The sequence below is a fragment of the Pundamilia nyererei genome, unplaced genomic scaffold (genome assembly GCF_000239375.1).
Source record: "Pundamilia nyererei isolate P.nyererei 1_Seehausen unplaced genomic scaffold, PunNye1.0 scaffold00091, whole genome shotgun sequence".
NCBI classification, from domain to species: domain Eukaryota; kingdom Metazoa; phylum Chordata; class Actinopteri; order Cichliformes; family Cichlidae; genus Pundamilia; species Pundamilia nyererei.
The window spans coordinates 1,034,342-1,059,125 of NW_005187492.1; the positions used below are offsets into that span (position 1 = coordinate 1,034,342).

Below are 24,784 nucleotides of genomic sequence, written 5' to 3' on the forward strand. Positions count from 1 at the left end.
GTATGCACCTACATATGTATATGTAGGTGCATCTGATAAGCTACATGTCTGTAATATTTAAGGAGTTCTTCCTTCTGTATTTGGTGCCTCAAACAGAATTCTGTTGCAGGTACAACGGCCGTTTGGTGAATATCACATTTAAACGTGAGAAAAATGAACACAATACAACAATATTGTTGGGTTTTGTTTAATCTCTTTAACCTTTAACTCTTTAACCTTGAACTGTACTTCACATTTGATGGGATGTGTCACTTTTGTGGGAAGACTTGAAACAAATTGACTAAAATAAAATCAGTTATTACCTGTTTGCTCCACAAGTTGACAATATAGAAATAATTCTGCCAGCTCCAGACATTAACTTACATTATTAACTAACTGTGCTATTTTCCCGTGTCAATCGATGTCCCTATGGAGACCTTCTTGCCTTGACCTTTAGTTTGGTACACAGCCACACAGTATTGCTCATGCATGATATAGAGTGGGACTTCAGGTCAATCTCGACACCATTCTTAATCATCCACTGGAACCCTGAGTGCCCCCTTGGGAGGTTCTGCAGGAAGCAAGTCACACTTTGTTCTAATTAAGTACAAAATGTTTCAAGGCATCATTCTCTTTGGATGAAAAAGAGATTTGTATTATCTGACAATCTTTGATGAAGTGCAGGCTATCACTGAGAGGCATTACATTCATCTTGCCAGACGATGTCATTTCTAAAAATTAAATGGTCTTTTAAAAATAATTCGTCTCAAGGTACACTGGGAGCACAGCACTGGTTCCAGCTGCTGAATTTTAGCGGAATATTTGCATTGCTTTGTTGATGTTATTTCTCTTGATAGGACAGGAGGACTGTAGGAAACAGAGGCATAGGAAATGTCCATATTTTTGGTGACATGTCTGCTAGGGCCAAAATTGGCATTGTTGTTGTTTTCTGAATGTGCATGTTGATTGATTTTATTGTTTGTACTGCATTTTAAGTTTCGGTAAAAAAATATGGACGAATGTACAAAGATAATATCAGGTTTATGTGGCAGAAAACTGAAGCATATTCCTTAAAGTGCAGTAAAGTGTAGATAGATGCTGGCTCCAGCAAGTCTTTGGATCCTTTCCAGTAGAAATTAAAAGTGCTATTGAAGGTACACTCTCGGTTCTGGAGGAAGTAAGATATACACTCAAGTGCTGCTCTTAACATGAGCAAATCGAAGACCTTAAAATATATTTTTAAAGAACCCCACAGTCGTATTTCTGATTGCCTGCAGGTGATTGCTTTTGCCTTTGCATATAGATGGAACACATTGATATGCAGACATTTGCGCATCTAATTAGCCTGTTTCCTGTTTTAATAATTGTTCCATCTCAGTGTTGAAACATTGTTAAGCATTCTTAATCAGCGCTTCACTTAGTGGGTTGATTCTAATTTTGTATTGTATGTTTGTTTTTCTGCTGCAGTTTCATTGGAAGTACAGATCACACCAACCCACGGTGAGATTAGTCTTGGAGAGTCCAAATTCTTTGTGTGTGAAGGTAAGTTTATCAAAATGTTCCAAGTTATATATATTTTAAACTTTTTTAATAAACTGCACCTTAACAGTTCACCCACTTTTTAGACTGTTTTGCAAAACATGAGTTTAAAGTGGTTAAACTAGACAAAACATAGCAGAGGTCTGTGTTTCTGTTGGAATCAGTTCATATTTATCCATGTGTTAGGTGTATGGATAAATATTCATGGATGTTTGTGGTACGAATACACAGTATTGCTTGATCAGCCACACTTCCTCTTCTGCAGGATTAAAGTGGACAACTACATCCCCCTTCATATTTTATGTTAAGTGGTTTTCCGGTTACTTGAATGTGTATCATACATTCATCAATCAGTCATCAATGAATGATGAGATTAAGTGTCCTTTTGTTTTTGGTTTGTTTGTTTAGCATCAAACCTTGAAAACATATAACATTTTCTGATGTCTTAGTTACTAGACACAGCTAAAATGCATAAACCACACGCTTCATTCCTTGCAGGAGCATGAACCACCTACAATGTACAGTCTGTGGGCAGTGGCTGACTTCTCTGATTTGAAATGTGTTACCCTATAGATACCTGTTTCTTATGTACTGCTCTGTTCTGTCTGTTGTCTTAGTTGTAGGCGTTGCCAAGCACATAGACTGGTTTGGACCAAGCGGGGACAGGATAGAGCCGAACAGACAAGACACAACAGTAACCCGTAACGATGAGTCATCTTCCACCCTCACGCTGTATAAAGCCGGGACGGAAAGTGCTGGGACATACAAGTGTGTCGCTACCAATGGAGACCAGCAAGCGGAGTCGACAGTCAAAGTGAAGATCTTCCGTAAGTTTCCCCCCACCGCCCCACCCCACAGTATACGGTACACACTCCAAATTACTGAGTGGTGTGAACACAGAAGAAAAAGAATCCTGCTCATTGAACTCATAGTATTTTATTGACTGCTCAAGGGCAACACATTATTCTTTCTTTTCAAGTGAGGATGGATTTTTCATCAGTTCAATAAACGGTCGGAAGACCATTAGAAGGCTGCTTAATGATCCTGTCTGTTGTGCAGTTCTTGTGAGTAATGGATTTTATTTTCCATGAATGCCAAGCATCAGCAATTGTCCGTCAGAGATGAAATTATTTTCCAAACAGAACTTTTCTGTTATTTCAGGGCCTGTTTCAGGATGTTATTAGAAGTGGTCACCCATATTAACAGCAATGCACAATGTTGTGCACAGAAGTGTACAAAACATCACAACTTCCTGTGAATGAACATTTGTACAGTACCAGCAGCAGTTTGCATAGTTAGTTCAGTGCTACAGCTTGCAAGCCATATAAGAGATAACCTATAACTGCTTTTGCCCCATGCAGACGGACAGTTTAACAGGAGCAGACTTTACATTTAAACTTTTACCGACCATTTCAAGAAATGAGCTGCGCATTACAGCTAAATGGCTTCATATGTTAAGCCTTGATGAGATAGCTCTATAGCTTTCCAGTTCGGAATCCAATTCTGTCACTTGTGTCCTGCTGAAGTCTGTCAGGTAGCAGTTCTGCTTCTTTCTAAAAAGCTTCCAGCAAATTCCATTAACCAGTCAATTTTAGAAATGGCTTGGCTAGATATTGCTTCAGTTCTGGTAACTTGAGCCAGGGGAGCTTGTTTAGGGTGACAATAAAATGAATGATATTTTTGGTAAAAAATGTTAAGCATTCCTTCAGTTTGATCATTTTCAGTTGTGATTTATTAGCATAGACAGCACTACTTTTAAAGATAGTGTTTTACTAAAACATAGTGCCATAGCAGGGCAATCATAGAGAGTGAAAGCTTTAATGAACCTCGTTATGTCACTGAGTGAATATAGTGCTTTTCTTTTTTTTATTCCAGAAAAAATCACCTTTCAAAACGCACCCTCACCCCAAGAGTTTACTGAAGGAGACAATGCCAACATTGTTTGTGATGTTGTTAGTTCACCTCCACCCACTGTCCTCTGGAAATATAAAGGAGCGAAAATACAGATGGAAAAAGATGGTAAGTTTATGAACAATGCAGAATTTATATTTCAGTTTGTTTTCAGTTGATTATAACACAGAACAACAAGGTGAACAAATTTCAGGATTAATGAGCAGGGAATAAGATGATTTCAGCCATACTGACCATTACTTCTCAGGATGTTATAGCTTGCTTTTTTATTGTTTATTTTGTTGGTTAGCCACGAGATTATGTTGATGGCTGCAGTTTGGTGAATCAAAATGTGAGATGTCCGCAACATTATCAAGATGTAACTCGGTGATATTGTAGTGTTGCACTTATGTTAACAGCCAAAATAAAACAAAAACAGATTATAAGGCAAAATGGAAACTGTAGTAAAAATGCACTACATAAACAAAAACACACAGCCAACGAAATATTTAATAATATATATATATGCATATACAGATCCTGGTGTTTGAGTCATAAAATGAGTCATCCACTGCTTTTGTTGCCATTCTTCTCCGGGATTCACCCTGTGCTTTGAAAGGGAAAAATTAATTTGATTTTGAATTTGAAAATACAATTGACTCTCTGTTATTCACCCTTGACACTGAGCAGTATAATAATGTGTACGGCAGTGTTATTGCTCACTGAAAAATAATAACATGCGCTTATGTGTGGGTTGCAATAGTATTTTTGATTATTATGTGACTACATTTATTCGGTTCACATTTTATCCCAGACAGAAGGAGTTCATGTGGGCTTTGCTTAGAGTCTCTTCTGTTTTTCTGGAGCTCGTAAAATGATTGTTGGATATATGGCCTCAAATTTGATAGTTAAGGTAATATCAAATGAGCAATAAAATGACATTCCAGTTTTTGTCACCAAACATTTCAGTGACTAAGATGTTAGTGTTAAAATGTTTAAGTTAAACAAAGTCTTTATAGCTGAGTTGATTCAGATAGTTTTCTTTTTTGATGCCTTACTCACTTCTTTGCTAACAGCTGTTTATCATGTGGCATTTACTGCTGTTATTAACTTGCCAAATATGCATACCTGAAGATGTATTACCTTTTGCTTCCTTCCAGTTCGGTTTAAAGTACTGAACAACAATCACCTTCAAATCCGTGGCATAAAGAAGACGGATGAGGGCTTGTATACCTGCGAGGGTCGCCTGATGGCGCGCGGCGAGATTGATCTGCGTGTCATCAAGGTCGTTGTGAATGGTTAGCGACCCTCTCGTCCCCTCACGCTTTTTCCTCTTCCTTTTTGTTCTTGTCTGAATATTTTGTGTGTGGCAGGTGTCCCGTGATGCTTAAATAAGCTGTAGATCCTTAGAGGCGACCAGGCTCAACATCAATGTGGAAACAGTTGCCCAGAGCAACCGTGTATCAAAGATGTTTCATGCTAATGAAGTCTGTTTCCTGTAACTTCTGAGCCTAGCAAATGAGTGTGTCTAAAATAAGTATTTTGAATTTGTCGCTGCTTCTGTTTCTGGTTTTCCTCTCACTTGCTCTCTCTTGCACTTGCACTCTTTATATCTAGAGCTATACTATATTCTGCATATGTGTCTGCCTATTTTATTTTTCCCTTTGTACCTTAGTGCTCCCGACAATCAGGATATGGCAGTCAGAGGTAAATGCTACAGCAGACGTTTTGCAGCCGGCTATCCTGACTTGTGCTGTTGATGGTTATCCTGAACCCATGGTGACCTGGACAAGGTAAACCTAATAATAAAATATCTTCGGTTGCATATGCTCCAAGTACAGTAAATACCTTTTTGTTATTATCATTGTTGTTTTTTAGCATTTGCATCTTTGTACATTGATGTGATTTACACTCGTAGATCACTTTTTGCCTTCAGAGCTCAGTTTTGGTCCATACCGACATGATGGGGTCGCACAGTTGCTGCAAATTGTGTCAGCTGTACATTTATGATGTGAATCTCTCATTCCATCACATCCTGAAGGTGTTCTGTTGAATTAAATTCTAGAGGACATTTTGGCACAGTGAACTCATTGTCATTTTCAAAAAACCCAACAACAACAGTGTGAGATGACCAGAGCTTTGTGACATGGTGTTATTCTGTAGGAAGCAGACATTAGAGGTTGGGTACACTGTGGTCATAAAGGGATGGACATTGTCAGCTATTCAGGTAGTTTGAGGTTTTTAAATAATACTCATCTGGTACTAAGCAGCCAAGTAAATATTACCCACATCTATTAGATCATCACCATCAGCCTAAACATTTCAGGAAGGATTCATGTTTTGTGTTGTTTACATCAATTTGTGGCTCTACCATCTTAATGCTGAAGCAATAAATAAGGCTCATCAGACCAGTCGACATTTTGGCAATCTTCTATTCTAGTGTCCTGTTCTTAGCTGGCCGGAGTGACACCCGGTGCGGCCTTCTGCTGCTGTGGCTCATCACTTGCTGCATTTATTGCCTCTGTCTTTTTAATTGGATTACTCTTACCTTTCTGTCAGCTTGAAGCAGTCCGACCATTCTTCTCTAGCGTCAACAAGGCACTTTCGCCCAACGAACTCCCACTCACTGGATATTTTCCTTTTTTCGGAGCATTGTTTGTAAACCCTAGAGTTGGTTGAGGGGGAAAATCCTAGATCAGCAGTTTCTGAAATAGTCACACCAGCCTGGTTAATACCAACAACCGTGCCACATTTGGAGTCACTTAAATCACCATTCTTCACCATTCTGAGTTCAGTTTAAGTTGTTTAATCTTGTTGAAGTCTGTATGCTTAAATGTAGTGCGCTGGAGCCAAGTGATTGACTATTTGGATAGTTGTACTAATGAACAGTTGAACAGATGTACCTAACAAAGTGGCAGGCAAGTGTAGGATGACTTGTAAAGATCACTTATTTTCTTAAGTTAGTTAGTTAGTTAATTTAAACCCTGTTAAAGTTTAAACAAATCAGTTAATCGAGTTTAATTTTATATAACTGCCGAACTTACCTAATAGCATAAGCAGCTACATCAGATTTTTGAGCTAAATGCTGACAAATGTCCACATCGGCACCCTTGGATGCTGTGCTAACATCAGCTAATAAACATTAAACAAAAAGCAAAGTTGATAATTATGGAAGTGTCATCAGTTTTACATGTAGCAAGTTATTACGGTTAATTCTGGGGGGTTACATACGTGCATGTAAAAAAGATTTCTATGGTAATTCTTGACGCATTTCATTCTGAACAAAAGTACATTTTTAACAGCAATCAAATACATATTTCTGTCTGAACTGCAGTGAATGCAGGAATAACCAACTGCCAGACCAACATTTCAATTCATAGAACCATTTCGTTAAAATCGCGGGTGTCGGCTCTGTAAAGGCAATTGTTGTAAACACCACAAATGACTTACACGTGGCGTCAGGAGAGATAAAAGCTGGCAGCAACAGACTAATGAGGCAGGGCTAATCAAAAATAATGAGCTGCATAGTTTGTATGTGTACTGACCAAATATCAGCTTGTATCATCTTGAAAATAAGTGAACATATTTTTTTCCATTGATCTTTTTTAACAAAAAATGACTAATTTCCAGTATAATTTGTATAATGCGTTAGAAGTGGCAACTGCACACTTTTCAACCCTTCCCCTATCACTAACCTGTAGTTCGAATAGCCCACTAAATATAGGCTGCTGGGTGCCTTGCTTTCAGAGAAAAGCTATATGATAATGCTTTATTGGATTGAGTTTCCCATCCAGTACTTGTCTAAAGACTTTAGCATGCAGTTATCTGAATAGTCAAACCCAGTCTCCATGAAAATATCTATACAGTAATGTGACAGGAATGCTACTGGCTCTGTGCACTACCTCAGACCAACCTACAGGTCAAAGTAACTATTATGTGCATGCAGGGCACTCTAGGTTATTTGGGATACTCTACTAACTGATTTATTCATTGAAGTAGGATACTTAATCACAGGATATCAAAGGAGCATGTAAACAGTGAAACATGAAGACTAGCATGACAACAATAGCCACATTATTCTGTGCCTATCAATGGCTCCATTCAGAGCCATTGATAGGCTTCTGCTTTGTTAAACTGTTCCTGTTCATCTGTTAACTCGGCACAAAACTTAGATCCAGGGTCACAAAGAGCAGACAATTCAAGAGCCAAAAGTTGGCCTTTTTTTTTATAATTTATACTCTACGAGGCTGGAATAAAAATAAATGAGATGTTTTTGTAGAATTGAATGTAAACAACAAATGTCAAAAGGAGTGCCAAAGAATGCCAAACAATATTATGCTTTTTTAACATTGGAATTTCACTTTGTAATTTGGTGATCATGAAACTACTATTGGTCTGTCTATAGATGTACATAACTAGATTTTCTTTAGATGGAAGGATGATGAAATTTGAAATCCTGGTAAAAGTAAATCTCTGAAAATGTTGCAGCTGAAGAAGAGTGCTTAAATTTGTGTGGATAAATGGATACAGGGTTTAACACTCGCCTTTTCTACAGGAACGAAGTGAACCTTGAGGCAGGAGAGAAGTACAGCTTTAATGAAGATGGCTCAGAAATGACGATAATGGATGTTACCAAACTGGATGAAGGAGAGTACACCTGCATTGCCAAGAACAAGGCTGGAGAAACTGAAAAGGAACTCAGTCTGAAAGTGTTTGGTAAGACAGATTGTTTTGTGTATTTACATGAACGAAAGTGGAATTATAAAATGCTCCAAGTGTGTGGGAATGAGGTATATGTGTATGTAGGTGGGAGAAGAACAATAGTACGGTTTTGTGTCCGTTTTCTTAGGCATTCAAAATACAGTGTGTCGGTGTGGGTTGTGATTGTTTCATGTTGGGATGGAGCCTAAGGATTTAGAGAGCAAGCCAAGTGGGATGAGCTCAGCTGAAATCTCTAAACTCCTTTTTTCCCCCTTTGTTTTTGCCCACTAGGTTTTCTTGTCACTTCAAAGTGACCATAATTTAAAGCCCAATTATAGTATCAGTGCCAGTCTTTTGGTACCTTATCAGTGAACTAGCCGAGGGAGTTTAGTTTTCAAATCAAGAGAAATGGCAATAGCTCGATTCTTTAGAGTTAGGAAATGACTGTTGTATGTTGCCATCATTTAAGACATTATTTTGTGAAATATTTCCACAAAGCTCTGGTTTCTTTACTTCCGTTTAGCAAAAGCTACAATCCTGCGTTTTCTGTGGTGGCACAGGATCTTTCTTGGAGGAAGTTGTATGTAGTAACCCCAAAAAGTTGATTTGTTCATCTGGACGTAGCGTTTTCAGTGGGAGAACGTCCAGGTAAACAGTCTTCCTCACCTGGATGATCCATCAAAACATTGTATTTAGTAATGTGTCTGGATCAGTTGTGAGTATATTTTAGTAAGCCATCGTCAGTGATACTCCAATACCAAGATTTACCATTTACAATGGGTAAACAAAGAGCAGAGCCTCCATTTTAATCCACTGGGCCAAGAATTATGAATGTGTTTCAATGTAGACCATGCCATTCATCTTAAAAAAACAAAACAGAAAAACAGGTGGGGGACAAAAAAAAAAAAGTCATTTTAATTAGCTTGAACTTAAATAACTTGAATTTTTATTAGATGAAGCTGGAATCCAACCCAGTATTTACATCAGAAATTAATTATCTAGTAAATCTAATTATTCAGCCGTAACCTAACGGGGACAAAAGCAGGTGGCAGAAATTGACGACAAACATATGAATCAAACAGATAAGAATTTGTTTTCTTGTGGATCGGATATTAGTTACACACACTAAGTGTGCTTTTAGTGATAGATTTGTCAGTTATGTTCAGACTTTGTACCCTTCAGTATATTTCTTGACAGAATTTAATGACTGCATTTCAACATGTCAACATATTTCAGCGTGAATTGTAATCGGAATACAATCAGTATGTCAGTAGCCTTTAAAATGTTCCTTTAAACTGCATTTAGTTCAGCGTTAAAGTCATTTCAGGCTCATTTTCACTCAACTATTCACATCATCTCTATGACAGACATCTTTTCATCAGTGAGATAGATTACACTATGACAAATGATTGATGAATGATCAGTATATTATGTGTCTAAAGCTTTATACAAATACGGTTTATTTAAAGTATGATTGCTGCAGTAACATACAGTAAATGTTTTAGTGCAGGGGAATTGACTGACAACCTGACAGCTGCCTTAATGTCCACAGAGTCACAGAGTTTGAAAGATGTAACCATAGATTTTATTCTAAGCTGATAATAAATCACCGATTATAAATCTGTGCATTTTACACACAGAAAATAATGAACTGATGAACTGGGATTTAAATATTTGTAAAAAGATAAATGCCCTAAATACTAAGAACAGACTGCAGAGCTGCAGTCTGTTCTGGTATGCTCTTTAAAAGTGACTGAATGAGGAAATGAGATTAAGTGTCAGTCAGCTAGTTCAGATGTAGTGGGAGGGAGAAATCAGAGGGAATCTCAAAGTTTGTGGAAGAAAACTTGTCAGTGAGCAGGTTAGATTCATGGTGTCTGTTACTGGGTCACAGTCGATTTTTTCTTTTCTAGAACAGAAAAGCCAACGTTTCCCTCATCTCTTCGTTAACAGGCTCAGTTTTTTCCAAACCTGGCTTCTAGAGTAGATCCCTGGAAGCATTGTGTTAGCCACAAGGAGGACTAGTCAGGTTCTCTATATACTAAGGACAGATGCTTCAGTGCTTAGCTGAAGATACAGTAGACCATCCTTAGTGAAAAGAAATGAGATCATGTTGAAACACTGAGTGTTCACAAAAAACAACCTGCTTGACAAATGGCACAGATCATCGCACTGTGATTTCCATCTCATTCATTTCTTGCTAACATGTATAAAGATTTCTTTCAGTTCTTTAAAAAACGTGTGCACAGGTAAATTTACAACCTCCTTTTGGGAATTGCTGTATTCCCAGCTCTTAGGATTCTCATTCGTCAATTTTATTTAAAGTATGCAGCAATGCTAATAAAGGTAAAAATTAAAAGTTGATGCAACAATACATCTTTTTATCTTTTATGTTGTTTTAGTGTAACATTAAGAGGCGTGGGAGCACTGCAGTTTCAAATTCCTGTGTATGATCTGTACATATGGTTTTTGACAATGAGGCTGACTTTGACCTGACATTCTTTGGTTTATATCTTAGAGATAGTGTAGTTTCATCTTAAATTCTCTATCGTATCTTTTGTCAACCTTGTGACATTTTCCATCTAGGTCAAGAAAAAGCAATTGCATATAAATTAATTATTTTAACTATTCAACCACTGCGCTAGCCTTGGGAGGTTGGGGGCTGGGTCATCAGCTAATACAACTAATCTGGGTCTTACAGCCTATAAAAGCTGGCCTCTGTCTCTCTTTCATCCACCTGGCATCAGCCGTCCTTTTAAAATGCTAGACTTGTTATTTGTAAAGCTGTAAATCCACAGATGAACACTAATACGTGTGCCAGAACAGGTGCAAGGGTGAAATACAAGCAATAGAGGGCAAGCTACCCAATCCAATTTACTAACTACTCTCAACATTAGTCTTCAGGCAGATACTGGTCATGGCTACTTATGCAATGATTCCACCAGAGCCCCAAGCCTGTCCTTTCACCCATGTTCTCCACCCAAAAACAACACCCTTCTTGGGCTCCTTTTTATATCAGCTGTTTAATATAAAACTGAAGTGTACCTATACTAAATTACCAAAACCAGTCTAACTTTAGGGTATGCTTTTATGTGACATAAAACCTTAAACTAAGAATCTTAGAAAATCAGTTTTATGAGCCTTTGGAAATTGGAATACATAGAATGATATTAGCCTAGCAAATAGCTCCTTAACATTTCTGAATGTAAAACCTATGTACCTAATGTTTTTATGATAAAGTATTGGAATGGATCAGGCTTTAAATAGCTCATGCAGTCTATTTAAAAAGCTATGATCTGAATCGTGCTGACTGCCTTTTGACAGTCGTGGCTGTAAGTACAAGTTCTTAAACGCTGCTTCTTTATTCATTTAATAATTATCAGTTGAGATCATAGCAGTTAAAACCAAGTCGCAGTTGTTTTCTTAGGCGGCAGGTTACAAATTATATTTACGATCCTGTCGGGGGCTGCGCTTTTTCAGCATATTGCATAATCCATGCATTCATCCTTTTTGGAGCGGAATAGAAAAGATGGGAGCACGAAGTAATGCTCAACTGATTCGTAAACAGCACTTCCGTTTGCTCGGCTCATGTCACCGTTGCAGCACCCCGCTGCGCTTTCAGGTTAACTCGAGTGTAGTGTAACTTGACAGTTGTCTCCAATGTAAACAAAAATGAAAGCCGGCTCCTTTGAGATAGGCTAAATAAGTTATTACACAAATTACGTTTGGAGGCACACATGGTTATCACAGCGTAACTGCTGCTGGGACTGGGAAAGCTTAAATACAGGTTTACTGCCATAAAAATCCCCCTTACCTGTCAACTACTGATCCTCATCCCCTCTTTGAACTCATTTCAAATCTAGAGTTTCTCTTGTGCTTATAATACTCGTGCGGCTGTAACACCTGGCTGCCTTGTTATATGGAGCAGGTGTGATGACATTGGGTTTTTGTTTTACAGTCAAACCTAACATCACATACATCATAAACCAGACTGCTACCGAGATGGAAGAACAGGTAACCCTGACTTGCGAGGCGTCGGGGGACCCAACTCCCACCATTACCTGGAGCTACGGAGGTCATGTCTTCACAGAAGGAGAGCAGGTAAAATGATTACAGGGAGGCGAGTGAACAGTAGTAGCAAGATACTTATGTATCCTAGGCACTCGATCCTGGTCCGTGAGTGCCTGTATGCATTTTTCCTTCTGGAGTTAATGAACTGCACCTGGTGCAAAGTAGTTTGATATAGTCTGTGTCCCAGTTGCATACTATAAATATATTCTAACCCCTATTTTTTTTTAAAGTTTTTCCTATGTTATTAAGAGAAAATGACATAACAAAAAATTAGCGATGAATAAAACTAATAAGAAAAACGATAATGCCCGAAGACACCTATTTCCTTTACAGTTTGCAATTTTATCTTTATCTTTTAATGCATCTGTTCCTCTGTGTACAAAATGGAAAAAGTACATTGTTTTTTTACTATACCTTATTGTGGGTGATGTGAAATTGGGACACACTTAGGTCGTACCCACAAGGGAGCAACACAAACCTGCAGGACACCGGTGTCTCGAGGAGAGGAATTGAATATCTTTAACCTAAACTGAAGTGGTATATTGATTACTTGCAGGTGGGGGACTCAGCTTGCAGTTTCATTGCAGAATGCCCCCAACAAGGTTTATGCACTGCTAATTATTTACCCTAAATTAGCAGTTCCTTTGAGATGGCCCAGTGGATCTCCTGTAATTAGCTCAATTATAGTCAGTCAGTAATATGGAGTAGATTCAGATTTGACTTGAGATTTCTCAAATGCCACGAAAATCAGCAACAGAAACCTAATTATAACATTCCCAGAAAAGTCACGACAATTAAACTTTGCCCGTTTTCTATTGTATTTGCTTGAACGAGCACTTGAACGTTCAAGTGTTTGTTTAGCACTTTCAATCACTATTTCCATTATTCTTCTCATGCCAGTGATTGAAAAGTTATTTTGATTTATATGAAATTGTTATTTGTCTATACTCTGCTGCCATCTTTTAAATTTGTTTTGGCTCTGCACTGGTCAAGAGCCAGCTTCTTACCCTCCATTACATCCTGATACTCCAGTTTGTTCTCTGGGGTCTTCTGCATTACTCCATGTGCAAACCATCAAAAGCAGTGAATACTTGATTTGTATTCTCATACATCTATGTCCCACCTGGCCTGACTCTCCAAGGCCTTGGTGTGTTGCTACAGTTGGGAGGTAATGAGGAGGAAAATGCTTGAGCCTAATGCTTCTAGCTCATAGAGAAATTCTTGAGCCAGTCCATTACATGCGCTACATTTTTTTCCTACAGGCACATCTAAACAGGATCTATCAGGTAGGAAAAATCCGCGTGGCACAGAAATGTAGTGGAGTAGTGTTGTAAAATTTGCCTCCAGATATGACAAAAACTCCCACTGAAATCAAATCATCCCTTTTTATTGAAAATTTCCCAGCTGCCTCTTGAAAAACCCCAAGGAATGATCTCATCAGAGTTCATGAAATTGATTTGACTGCCGCATGCTTTCCAAATATTGCCTGAAAACCTCAACTGTTCTCGGGATAGCAAGTGCGCAGAGCTTATCTCACGAGATCAGTTGAAAATTTGGTTAATAAGATAATAAAAGGGAAATGCCATTTCTGTGTCGCTTTTTCCTGATCATTTCACACTTTCAATCACAGCATGAGGTCGCTTGGATTCAAGCCCGGTTCAGTCTGTCTGTCATCTCCATCAGATTGTAGATTGTCTAACACTTAAGTCAGTGTCACTTCAAAGTTTGAGGGTAAAAGTGCTCCACCTAAAGTCTATCTTTTGGGTATCAAACATTTGCACCCTGCAGCAAAGGTAAAACATGACTGAAACAGAATAATCATAGAACTGCAGGAAGAGATTTAATGGGCATGTTTTCAACAGTAAAAACGGGTCACTTTTGGAGTCCCTTGCAACTGAGCAGACTGCAGCAGCTGTTCACTGTGAAAGTAGAAGATTTCACAGCCACCTGTCAAACCACCAGATTGTTTGATATTTAAAAATATATTTTGAGTGGAGCCTCACTCACAAGTGCTAAACACACTGCCACCATATGACGCACATCATGACGGTCCCCCACCCCTTTTTTTTGTACCTACACAGATTGACGTACATGAATGCACCATCTAGTAACGATTCTTACTTCTGTCCTATTACCCAGTGTTGAGCAAAATTTTGCTTTGTAGAATAAATTTCCATCGGCTTCCACTTTTGTCAATGACAGGACAGCTTGTATTGTGGTCTTGAGGCTTACATCCCACAGTTTGACCACAGTCATGCTATACTGTAACAGTGTAGATTGACTCTACAGGTGCAGGGCAGAATAAATAAACAACACACATAGGAAACAATGGGCTATAATAGGCATTACCCACAAATTTTGCACTGTGTAGTTGTTGACATGACACACGTCGTGATGGCCAGCTGCGCAATGGTGGCAGTGTGTTTTGGGGTGCCGCCTATGGTATGCTTTTATATGTGGTGTCTGTTCACAGCCGTCTTCAAAGAAATGATTAGCAGCCTTACCGAATCACGTAGATGCATACTGGTTAGATTTTCCCTCGTAGTTGTGATTCTGAGCAGGGGAAATCATTTCTATGGTGGGCTTTCAATGAATGGGAAACGGCTGCTAATTGTTTAATTGTCTTGTTTTATTTGTTCATCCGATGTCCATCCGCCACGCTATCTGTAATCATCACAACAGCTGCATTTCATCTAGGATGAGTGTGACAAATGACATGACATTCATTTGGGGTGAACACGGTGAATTGAAAAAGGATGTAAAGGGAAGCATTTTTCTGTTAATAATGTGAGATTTTTGTATTTGTCAGAAAACCGGTACAGATGTAGATCTGTGGTGGTGATGAAAGGACAGAATTAATTAGCAGTTTATTCTAATGTGTTTTCAGCTCCTCGGCTCCCTAGTTTATCTGCTGCTTTCATTTCTTTAAAATCATTACTCATATCAGATTTTTATGCAAAACGAATGCAGTTTAGTTTATACAAATAAGGCTTCTGATCACCTTTGCTTCACAGTATGACAATGACAATACACAACACAGCTAAACAATTAGATAGTGCTTCAGTTTACTACTTTTCATCTGAGTGGAGCTATAACTGTTCATAGTTCAATGCTCAGATTGATTGTAATAAGAAAAAGATACTTATTTTGAAGAAATAAAAACAGCCTCAGAAACCAATTATGGGAAGACATTTCTACATGTTTATTGTTTTCTTTAAAGTTTGAGTACACTGAAAACCCTTAAAAAGCATGTCTTACAGGGTTATTAAAGATGCAGATTAAACAGATGAGGCTTGTGTTTATGTTGAATGCCACCTTCCAAAACAGTGTCTTACCCTGAGGTATCGGATTGTTAGAGAATCTTTGCAAAGCCGACATTTCTGAAAACATAAAAAACCATGTCCATGTTTATTCGTGTGGCATTTTTGCCTGCTAACTGCCACATCTGGATCACTGTGACAACATGGATCTTATTAAAAGGATGTGTCTATTACATGACCTGCATGCCCTACGAAACCAAGGTGGTCTATGTGAAGGCTGAAGCATTCTGAGCTAGATCAGCTATTCATTGTGTTCTCACAATCTTTGTCTGGCTTTGTTTGAATTTGTTCCCAGTCTACTGTGGTCTTTGGTTTTAAAGGTTAACGTAAAGAGAGACTAATTCATTCTGAACAACTCCCTACTCAAAGTCTAAAGTGTTGGCACACAAAAGCATTGTTTGTTAACCGCGCGCGAGTAAGGGGGGAACACAATGTGAGGATTGAGGAAGATTACTGTATCGCACAATAGAGAACTGTAGTATTGTACATGAAAAAGACAGAATAAAAGGAGTATGTTCAAAAAGTCTTGTGGGTGTATTCCCGCTTAGTTGTGCTTCAAATTCAAATTGGAGCTCATCAGGGGATGGTTTTGTTTTTGTTTATACAGCTATTAAAGTTAAGTGTTTATATATTTATTTGAAAACTTTCATCAATTTTACATTTGGTATTTGTTTCCTTCAGCCCTTTGAATGCATTCGCTCAAGTCGCTGTAGATAAGTGTGTCGGTTTAATAACTGAAAATGTAAATGGACTATTTATCCATGCTTTGTACATTATCTACATAATGAATATTTTGCTTATTTGAATACATATTAAATGTTGTGCTCCATGCAGACTTTCAAGCAGAATTTATTGGAAAATATCCTGGACTACACAGAAGGAAGTTGCAGGGAAATATGAGTAATTATAAAACCTAAAAGCACATTCAAGTTTGTAGTTGATTGGGTATCAGCATTTTATAGTGTTTCAAGTGTGTCTCTTTTTTGTAAGGAGATAAATCTGTATTAAAAGACCTTCTCTGTCTAAAATTTGTAGTCTCAAATAGAGGTTTCCAACATTAAAAGCTAAAAAAAAAAAAAGGTGTTAAATTAAAAACCAAAACAATGAGATGCTTTGTTATTTAATGTTTTGTGGCAGCAGTGCAGGCAGAGCATCTGAAACAGGCGAACTTCAAGTGTTGCATGCTAATGCAAAGAGAGCACTGTTTTCTCCAAACACAAAAGGCTACTCATTTACAGCATGCTGGCTGGCTCAGTAGTGATGTGATGCAAGAATGTCTTCACTAACTAAAATGCTTGTCCGTTTTCTCTGATGTACTGCAAAGGTTCTGAGGCTCAGCATTTAATGACAAGGAAGGAAACTAAACTGAGAATATGCATAATCATGACTTTTCATCCGGGGTTCACTCAGTAAATGAAGCAGTTCTTTATATTTATGTGTTTGTGTTAGTATGTCTGCTTTTTTATCCTCTTTGAACTGACATCCAATTCATGTCAGAACAAAGAGCGGGGCTAATTCTCCATGGAAGGGAGGAACAATAGGCTGGAAAAATGATAAGTCCCAAGGGAGCCATCACCATATTGTTCTTCGCGTTTGCTCGGAGAAGTGATTCTGTTACAGCGTCTTCTGTTGTGCACGCATGCATCCGCCGCTGTTCATTGTCCTTTTGTCTTAAACAAACACCTGTCACAGATATGACAGCAATACTTGTCAGCTCACTTACTGCAGAGGCAGCGACGCAGACGAGGATGTGAATGAGGTGGTTATGTTCCACACTGTTAGGTTATGTTTTAATTGGGCTACTGCTCTTTCTCAGTACTGATTTGCAGCCAACTGCTGCTTGTAATGATGTAGGGTGCACAGTGTATTTTATTGTGCCAGTAGGGGAGTTAAACTGCTCTTAAGAAAGGGCTGAATTTATATTCATGCAGTAAGCTTCGGACATGACTCTTCTAATAAGAATTTTATTGCCTCCTCTTTCTACCTTCGGTATTGGCTTTATTTTTCGCCGCTGAGGAGGATTAACATTCATCAGTGATATAACTACTTAACCATTATAAAACAAGATGAATTCAACCACACCATATGTCCTTTTGCAGTGATTGTGAGGGGACAATATAGGGGTGATTTTTAGATGTGAACATTGATGGTTTGAGTCACTTTGTTTGCCCTACAGTGATACCACCATTTGCTTTCATTTACTTGACTTTTCTTGCATTTGCTCCTGATGAAATTGCTGTTTCTCATTTTCCTTGTTAAGCTTCAAAATTGTTTCACTGCGTAGGCCATCACATCTCATTGTCATGCTTAACATTTTCCTCAGCATCATAAAATCCACACAGCATGCCGTCCAAAAAAGCTTTCTGTTTTGTAAAGTCGGGCTTTGCAGTCTCTTGTGATTTAATGTGGCATGATGTCTGCCATGTTACTTAGGTGTGACGTTTTATGTGCTTTGGTGTAAAATTAATTCTTTATTTCATTCGATGTGTTACTGACCAACATGTCGATGATAATCACTTGTTTATCTAGAGAAAGGTGATTTTTTTCTTCTTCCTGTATTAGACTCTAACGTGGTCATTTTCTAAAATGTATGTGCATATATTTGCTATTATGCCGGAATAGCTAAAAAACAGTATTCTGAATATTTAAATGTAGTATTGTTTTGGTCAGTTAGTACAGCTTCAGTGGATCCATTCTTATGACACAAAAAAACGGAATATTTTAAAAGTCCACATCTAACAAGGAGAAAGCCATTATATTTCTTATAGCTTAGAAAGTTCAGTATTCATCATGCAAATCACATTTCCTGGCTGTTTTAAGGCTATTTTTGAGTACAATCAAAGCATATCAGTGACAAAGGAGGAAAAGACAGAACTTCATAGTGTAAGTAACAATGAGCAGAACATTGGACTTTCAAAATGACTTAAAAAGGCCACCTGTAGGCTGAGATTTATTTCCAGGTCTCACATGGTGTGGAGGATGAGCTGTAGCAAATTGCTTATTTGAACCTCCTTCATTGCTTATTGAGATATCAAGCAAGTGTTGTTAGAGGGCTTGATTGACTAGGGTACTAACTTGCTTCTCGATCTTGGGAGGGCTTTTTTATATTCATAGATAAAGAGCAAATTCCATTCTTTTGGGCTCACATTATTGCTTCAGCCTTCAGAAAAGGATTGTGAGGCGATAATTCCTCTATTACCCAAGGAGACATTACTCTGTTGTTACAGCGTACCAGACTCACCTCTTCCTGATGAACCAATAACCTTATTATCACAAAGCATTTGTGCTATCATGATGCCAAAAGACTTACTTCACGTACAGGCAGGCACAGACTGTAAACATCCCCACAAAATTTCCCTTTAAAAAGAAACTCCTGTCCTCCTAAAATAGGCTTCCCTTGAGAGAACATCTAAAGCATACATCTCGTTATGTCTGCAGACTCTTAATTTAGTAAATTCAGACATTCAGCTCAGGTACTTTAGATCCATAAAAAAAATAAACTGGTCATTTAACTGGGATGCAGTGTGCAACATCCCAGCTTTGACAGGGTGAGGATTGCTTTCTAAGAATTGCTCTGCCTTTTTGTTTTTTCGTCTCTCTGTCTTCTACAGGCATCATGGACTCGGCCTGAGCAACACAAGGTATTCTAAATGCATGACTTTTTCTTACACCCATCCATCTTTCATGTCAGGGGAATCTAGTTCAATTCTGGATGGATGCAGATCAACATTCTTGATCAAATAAGGTTGGGGGAGAGCATAAGCTCTGAGAAGCAGTAGCAAAACAGGACAGTGCAAGTCTGTGTTTCTTTGCTCGCCGTGTTCCTTGGATTTCTTAACAAATCGCAGCCTATTTCAGTCTTTTTTTCTTGTCTTTCTCCTGACCTTTTACCTGTCATGCCTGGACATCAGCAAAAGCGTTTTATTACCCGCATGACAGTTACAGTTATACCATGTGATCAACTTGTCTTCTGCAGAAATAGATTTTGTTCCTCAGATCTCTCTGTCCCCCCACCCACACATCCTGTCCACCGCTAAATCTTAATTATAACTTCAGAGTATACTTTTGACATTAGTGTATACAGTAGTTTAATTTGAACATGGCTAAATATGTATGTAGGAGGAAATAAAAGCTGCCTTTGTGCAGCAACAGAGTATGAGAACAAGCGACTGTTTCTGAAAGAAAGCGAGAATTGGCAGTAAGTGAAAGAGCTGCCCACATAAGCTTTTCTCCAATATACAGCACTTCCCTATAGAATGTGTTTTACATACGAGAAAAATGGTGACAAAAAGAATGGATCCAGACTCTTGAAGAGAAGTGATGGCTCACACAAAGCAGTGCCTTGTTGATCAGCCCATCTCTGTTTTAGGAGCAAGATCAGATATTAGGGTTGCCATTTCTGTTTTTACTTCAGTGCTATTTAACAAGATATGAATGTGTATTCTTAGACCATTCGGTTCCCTAAATAGCCACGCTGTTTTATTTTTACATTGCAGGAAGCACTGGACATCAAGAGAATTGGTCTTTTCCTTTTACTCCTTCTGCTAATAGGTTTAAGAAGGGGTGTTTCTAACAGTCGGCCTTAATTATTCGGTCGTGACAGCTGTTGGTATTTTTTTCATTACGATTCTCAGCTGATACGCATTCATTAATAGCACCTGCAGAAAGTGTGGAATAAAAAATCTCACCCACCTCACCACAGGAGGGGAGGAAGAGCCTTTCTCATCAGGCACATGCTGACAGTAATTGCTCGGTTTGTGTATAACTATGATTTACACATGGATGCACTTGGATTTTTGTGCATCTGCAATACTAAGCTGTTGAATTTGTGAATTGGAACACTTTTATCTTAAAAATCTGAGCAAAATGAATCGTTCTGAACATTTACATTAATGATCTGCTGATTATATTTAAATTAGGCAACCCCAAAAAGCTCAAACAGCGTATCCTAGTTGCTTGCGTTTTCCATTTTTTTAAAAAGACTGATGATCTCAGCAAGTTCCACTGCTGAACACATGCATTACTTAAAAAGAGTTATGCCTCCCTTTTTAAATATATATAAGAGGAGTATTTTAGTTAAATGTGGCCACTCATATCTGTGCAGCATATTTGTGGTTTCAGGTCACAAATGGAACGGTTTACATTAATGGAAAAGGCAATCACTTTGAATTACTCACTTCACATTTTCACTCACTTCACATAATTATATTGTTTTAAAAGTTCACCTGTGCTCTGAATTGATAAGTGCACATCTCTCAAAGACATCCCATTATGAATTGCACAGTGGGGGTGGGGGGGTGAGGGTGAGGAGCCATGTTTGTTGCAAAGGCGTAGGAAGCTTAGTGTTCATTTGACAAGCCTCAGAAGGGAAGGTGATTTTGTACTGTGGGCTGTTTAATATTTGGTGAGACACGAGTTTAACATGTCTTCAATGCAATCTCAATTTTATGCCCTGATGCTCCCTCTGTGTCTCTTCTGTTGGTACAGCAGAAGAATCTGTGGGAGAGCTCTGCTGTCAGCTTGGTTTTATTACAGGAGCGCACACGCGAAAGTCTTCATTTTCTCATAGACGTGCGAAATGGTTTTATGCCTTTTTACGCAAGGAGCACAAAATTCAGCACGGATGTTTCCAGTAGACAGCAACTCCGGTGCACTATGAATTTATACTGAAAATATATTGTTATAAAAAATGCATGAATCACAATATTAAGTTGCGTGAAGGCATACATTTTCTTTGCTAAATAAAAATAACCATGATGGGTTTCATATAGGAAACGAGAGGCTGTAGCTCTGGAGAAACTGCTCATACTTTATCATAAAATAATGACACAAAAAAGGTTTCCATATTGGAGTCAACTCACTTACTATGACACATAGCTGTGCATAGTGTGGCATGTTGCACAGACACAGAGCTCAGAAACAGAACCACAGGGGTCGAGTGAGAATACTTCCTGCACAGGGGTCACAATACAAGGGTAGCGTGTTATGTAAGTGTCTCCCTGGTCCTGCTACCCGCTATGCATAATGAATGCCCCAGACATGCTTTGTCTATTGAAATTGAATACAAACTAACAAGGGTTTCTCTTACATGGCTGCCCAGGCTGGGCCCTAATTCAATATGTGTAAAAGCATTCGGCTATTGTTTTGCCTGTAGCTTGGATCAAAGCCATGAAAGCAACCAAAAGGGAAGCTCAAATATTCAGCCCTGCAGCACCTTGTTAAAGGAATAATTCACAAAAATGCTGCAGCTTACTGTGTAAGAGCTTTGTGCTAAAGCCCCAAATCCACAGAGCTTGTGAATAATGCTTAATTATGCTAGATATTACAGATATGTTCAGTAAAAACATCTGTCACAAGACAATAATGTCCAGAGTTTGTTCGAAATATTGTAATAACATAACAGGAAAATGTATCGTTGAAAGGGGAAATTCAGCCTGTCTGAAACTTTACACTCTGCAGTTAAGTGTCACATGGCAACAACAACCACAACAACACAAAGTTGTTGACCCTGTTGGGAAGCTACTCATGTCAGGATGCTGTAACACCGCATATCAAGTTAATGAAACCAGGTTTAGAGAGGGAAGTGCATTTACACATCTCATTAGCCAGCTGTCTGTTATTATTTGAGTGGCTTCAGATGCTTTGTGACTTGGCGTGTGCTTCCTCTTCCTCACTGACACTGGAGCTGGATATAGGTTCAGAGAGTTCCTCAACCTAATACAGTCCACAACACCACAACATTTTATTTTTAAGTAATTAACTTAAAGAAATAAAATGTTGTGGATTGACACTAAATCCAGTGTCTTTAGTGTAAAAGTGCAAGCGCCACACGTAAGGTAATGCATCAGCATATTTCACAAGTAAGCCCTGTGTGTGAAAAGCCCTAGATGGTTTCTAATGCCTTCTGACATCAATTATTAAAAAGCTCCTCTGCACTGTCAACTGGGCCCTTATGTCTCTGCAGCTTTACAGAACAGTCTGTGCTTGTTTCATTCTTTCAGTTTCTGTTCTTTTCTGTAAAAGTGGACTTTAAATACTTTTTTTCAAGGTCACGTGTTTCTGCATAATTGTATTCTTTATGTAAATGTGCATAATATCTATTTATAAGAACTGATCTAACTAATTTCTTTTACTAAACAAAGCCATTTTTTTACTTCCATTTAGAGCCCGGATGGAAACGTAGTGGTGAGGAGTCACGCTCGTGTGTCCTCCCTCACCCTGAAGTATGTCAAGTATACAGATGCTGGTCAGTACCTCTGCACAGCACACAGCGTCATCGGAGAGGATTATCAAACAGCATATATGGAGGTCCGCTGTAAGCGTTTCCCTCTGTCTTTATACAAGTGTTTAGCCCTACAAAATGAGTATGCTCATGCACTAGTCATTAAAAAAAATAGCACTGCAAGTCACTATGACTATTTATAACTGAACTGTTAAATAACACCTGAAATGGATTGACAGGTTTTATCCATTTTTATTTCCTAGATACTCCTAAGATAAATGGTACAGTGGCAGTGTATACCTGGGAGGGGAATCCTGCCAATATCAGCTGTGAGGTCAAAGCTCATCCCAGTGATGTCTCTATTGTGTGGCTGAGAGACGGGTTGCAGCTCCCCAACTCAAACACCACCAACATTAAGATCTTCAGGACTCCCTCAGCCAGCTTCCTGCAGGTACGAACACCCGTGTCACACCATGACTTAATCCCTCTTTCTATCTCTCTAATGAATGTACATATACACACAGTGTGCACAAACACACACTCTGAACCCCATGTGTCATCAAGATTTCATGAGCACAGACTTGAAGTGTAGGGTTTTCTTTCAGCTTCATTGTTGGGGAAAAAAAAATCTCATGAATAATTCAGCAGCAGGAGAGCTCACAGCAACAAATAAAAATAGGCTACTCTAATGGACAAACAAAAAGGTCACCTTCAGTGTTTGACACACAAGTTAGTTCATCTGTTTTGGTACACTGCCCTTCATATATTTACTGCTTTATTCCCCCCCCCCCCCTCCAGATAACCCCCGAGTCTGAAAATGACTTTGGAAGCTATAACTGCACTGCTTCAAATGAGATGGGCACAGAGTCCAAGGAGTTCCTGCTCATTCAGGCTGGTCAGTGGCAATGCCGTGATTCAAAATCCATTCTTACTTTGCATTTATAGTGTTTGTGCCAAGATTTTCAGCATAATTAAAATTTGAAAACAAAAAACAAGCAGCCTTATATGTGATCGTGATTCAGTAACAGCTTAAAAATGATGAGTAGGTAAATTTCATTAGATCACATAGTAGTTTTTGTTTCAGGTTTTTTAAGGCTTCGGGAACAGATTTTTTATTTATTTTTTTTGTTATCCATGATCAAATCGCGTTAGACCAAAACATCCACCATGACGTGAGATTACACAGATCAGTGTTTGTATCGATGGCTGATAAATTGATTAAGATGAAAAGAATGTGTAACCTACATGATAATGTAATGTTCCCTCTGGTTATTCTACAACTAAACTTTACCTCAACCTCTCACCACTAACATTGCACTGTTTGCAGTATAAAGTAAAAGACTTTTTTATATTAAGGTATAGCACTTTATTGTAACATGGACCTACACCATAGACTTCCCAGACAAATGTACCATTAGGCAAATGGAACAGAGAGCAGAGAGATAATGCCACTCTTAAGCCACAATCAGAAGTGAATTAATTGAAAACACTACATTGTTCACTCAGAGCCGAACATGGGCAACCACAGTAATTACAGTGTGCCTTTTAATTTAGAAGATCAAAGTGATGCAATACAAAACTACTCACACTAGAGTTTGTGAGTTCAGAACAGCCACCATTATTCAGATGTGGACAATCACAGTAGGTTAAATACTTTTAAATAATGTAATTTTCTCTTAAATAAGCCTTTCATTGCTGGCTGAAACAAAGTAAACGTTTTTTAACAAAGGCAGACTGTAAATGAAGAACTAATTGTCTAATCATTGTGTACATCACAGGATGGATCCTTTTTTATTTTCTAAACTTTAATCAAAGTACAATTACAGAAGTCTTTGAACTAGCTTTTGCATATTCTTCAGTTTTATTATTCACTTTAAATTTAAAGATTAAGCTTTGCTTAACTCACTGCAAGGTCTTTGAATCCATGAAATCTCCTTTTCCAATTTAAAGTTTTATCAAACTCAACAGTCTCTCAGAACTTTTGGTCTTTTCAAACATCCAACCAGGCACTTACTGTTTTTTTCAGTGGTTTTCTTTCTGGAGTTATCATCTTTAGGGCTGA

The 24,784-nt window shown here is 38.3% G+C and overlaps 1 protein-coding gene across 12 annotated transcripts in view; it reads left to right on the forward strand.

Moving 5' to 3' along the window:
• ncam1b (neural cell adhesion molecule 1b) overlaps nucleotides 1-24,784 on the forward strand; it is a 78,163-nt gene that overhangs the window by 36,466 nt on the left and 16,913 nt on the right. For 6 of the 12 annotated variants that reach the window (XM_005739331.1, XM_005739341.1, XM_005739332.1 and 3 more), the window contains exons 2-13: nucleotides 1,447-1,521; nucleotides 2,136-2,345; nucleotides 3,394-3,537; nucleotides 4,569-4,706; nucleotides 5,084-5,201; nucleotides 7,964-8,124; nucleotides 12,068-12,210; nucleotides 13,443-13,466; nucleotides 19,112-19,141; nucleotides 22,665-22,815; nucleotides 22,986-23,173; nucleotides 23,521-23,617. In XM_005739331.1, the coding sequence (XP_005739388.1) occupies nucleotides 1,447-1,521; nucleotides 2,136-2,345; nucleotides 3,394-3,537; nucleotides 4,569-4,706; nucleotides 5,084-5,201; nucleotides 7,964-8,124; nucleotides 12,068-12,210; nucleotides 13,443-13,466; nucleotides 19,112-19,141; nucleotides 22,665-22,815; nucleotides 22,986-23,173; nucleotides 23,521-23,617 (1,479 nt within the window). The remainder of the gene's footprint in view (nucleotides 1-1,446; nucleotides 1,522-2,135; nucleotides 2,346-3,393; nucleotides 3,538-4,568; nucleotides 4,707-5,083; nucleotides 5,202-7,963; nucleotides 8,125-12,067; nucleotides 12,211-13,442; nucleotides 13,467-19,111; nucleotides 19,142-22,664; nucleotides 22,816-22,985; nucleotides 23,174-23,520; nucleotides 23,618-24,784) is intronic. The other 6 variants (XM_005739337.1, XM_005739344.1, XM_013912481.1 and 3 more) reach the window with 3 other exon arrangements.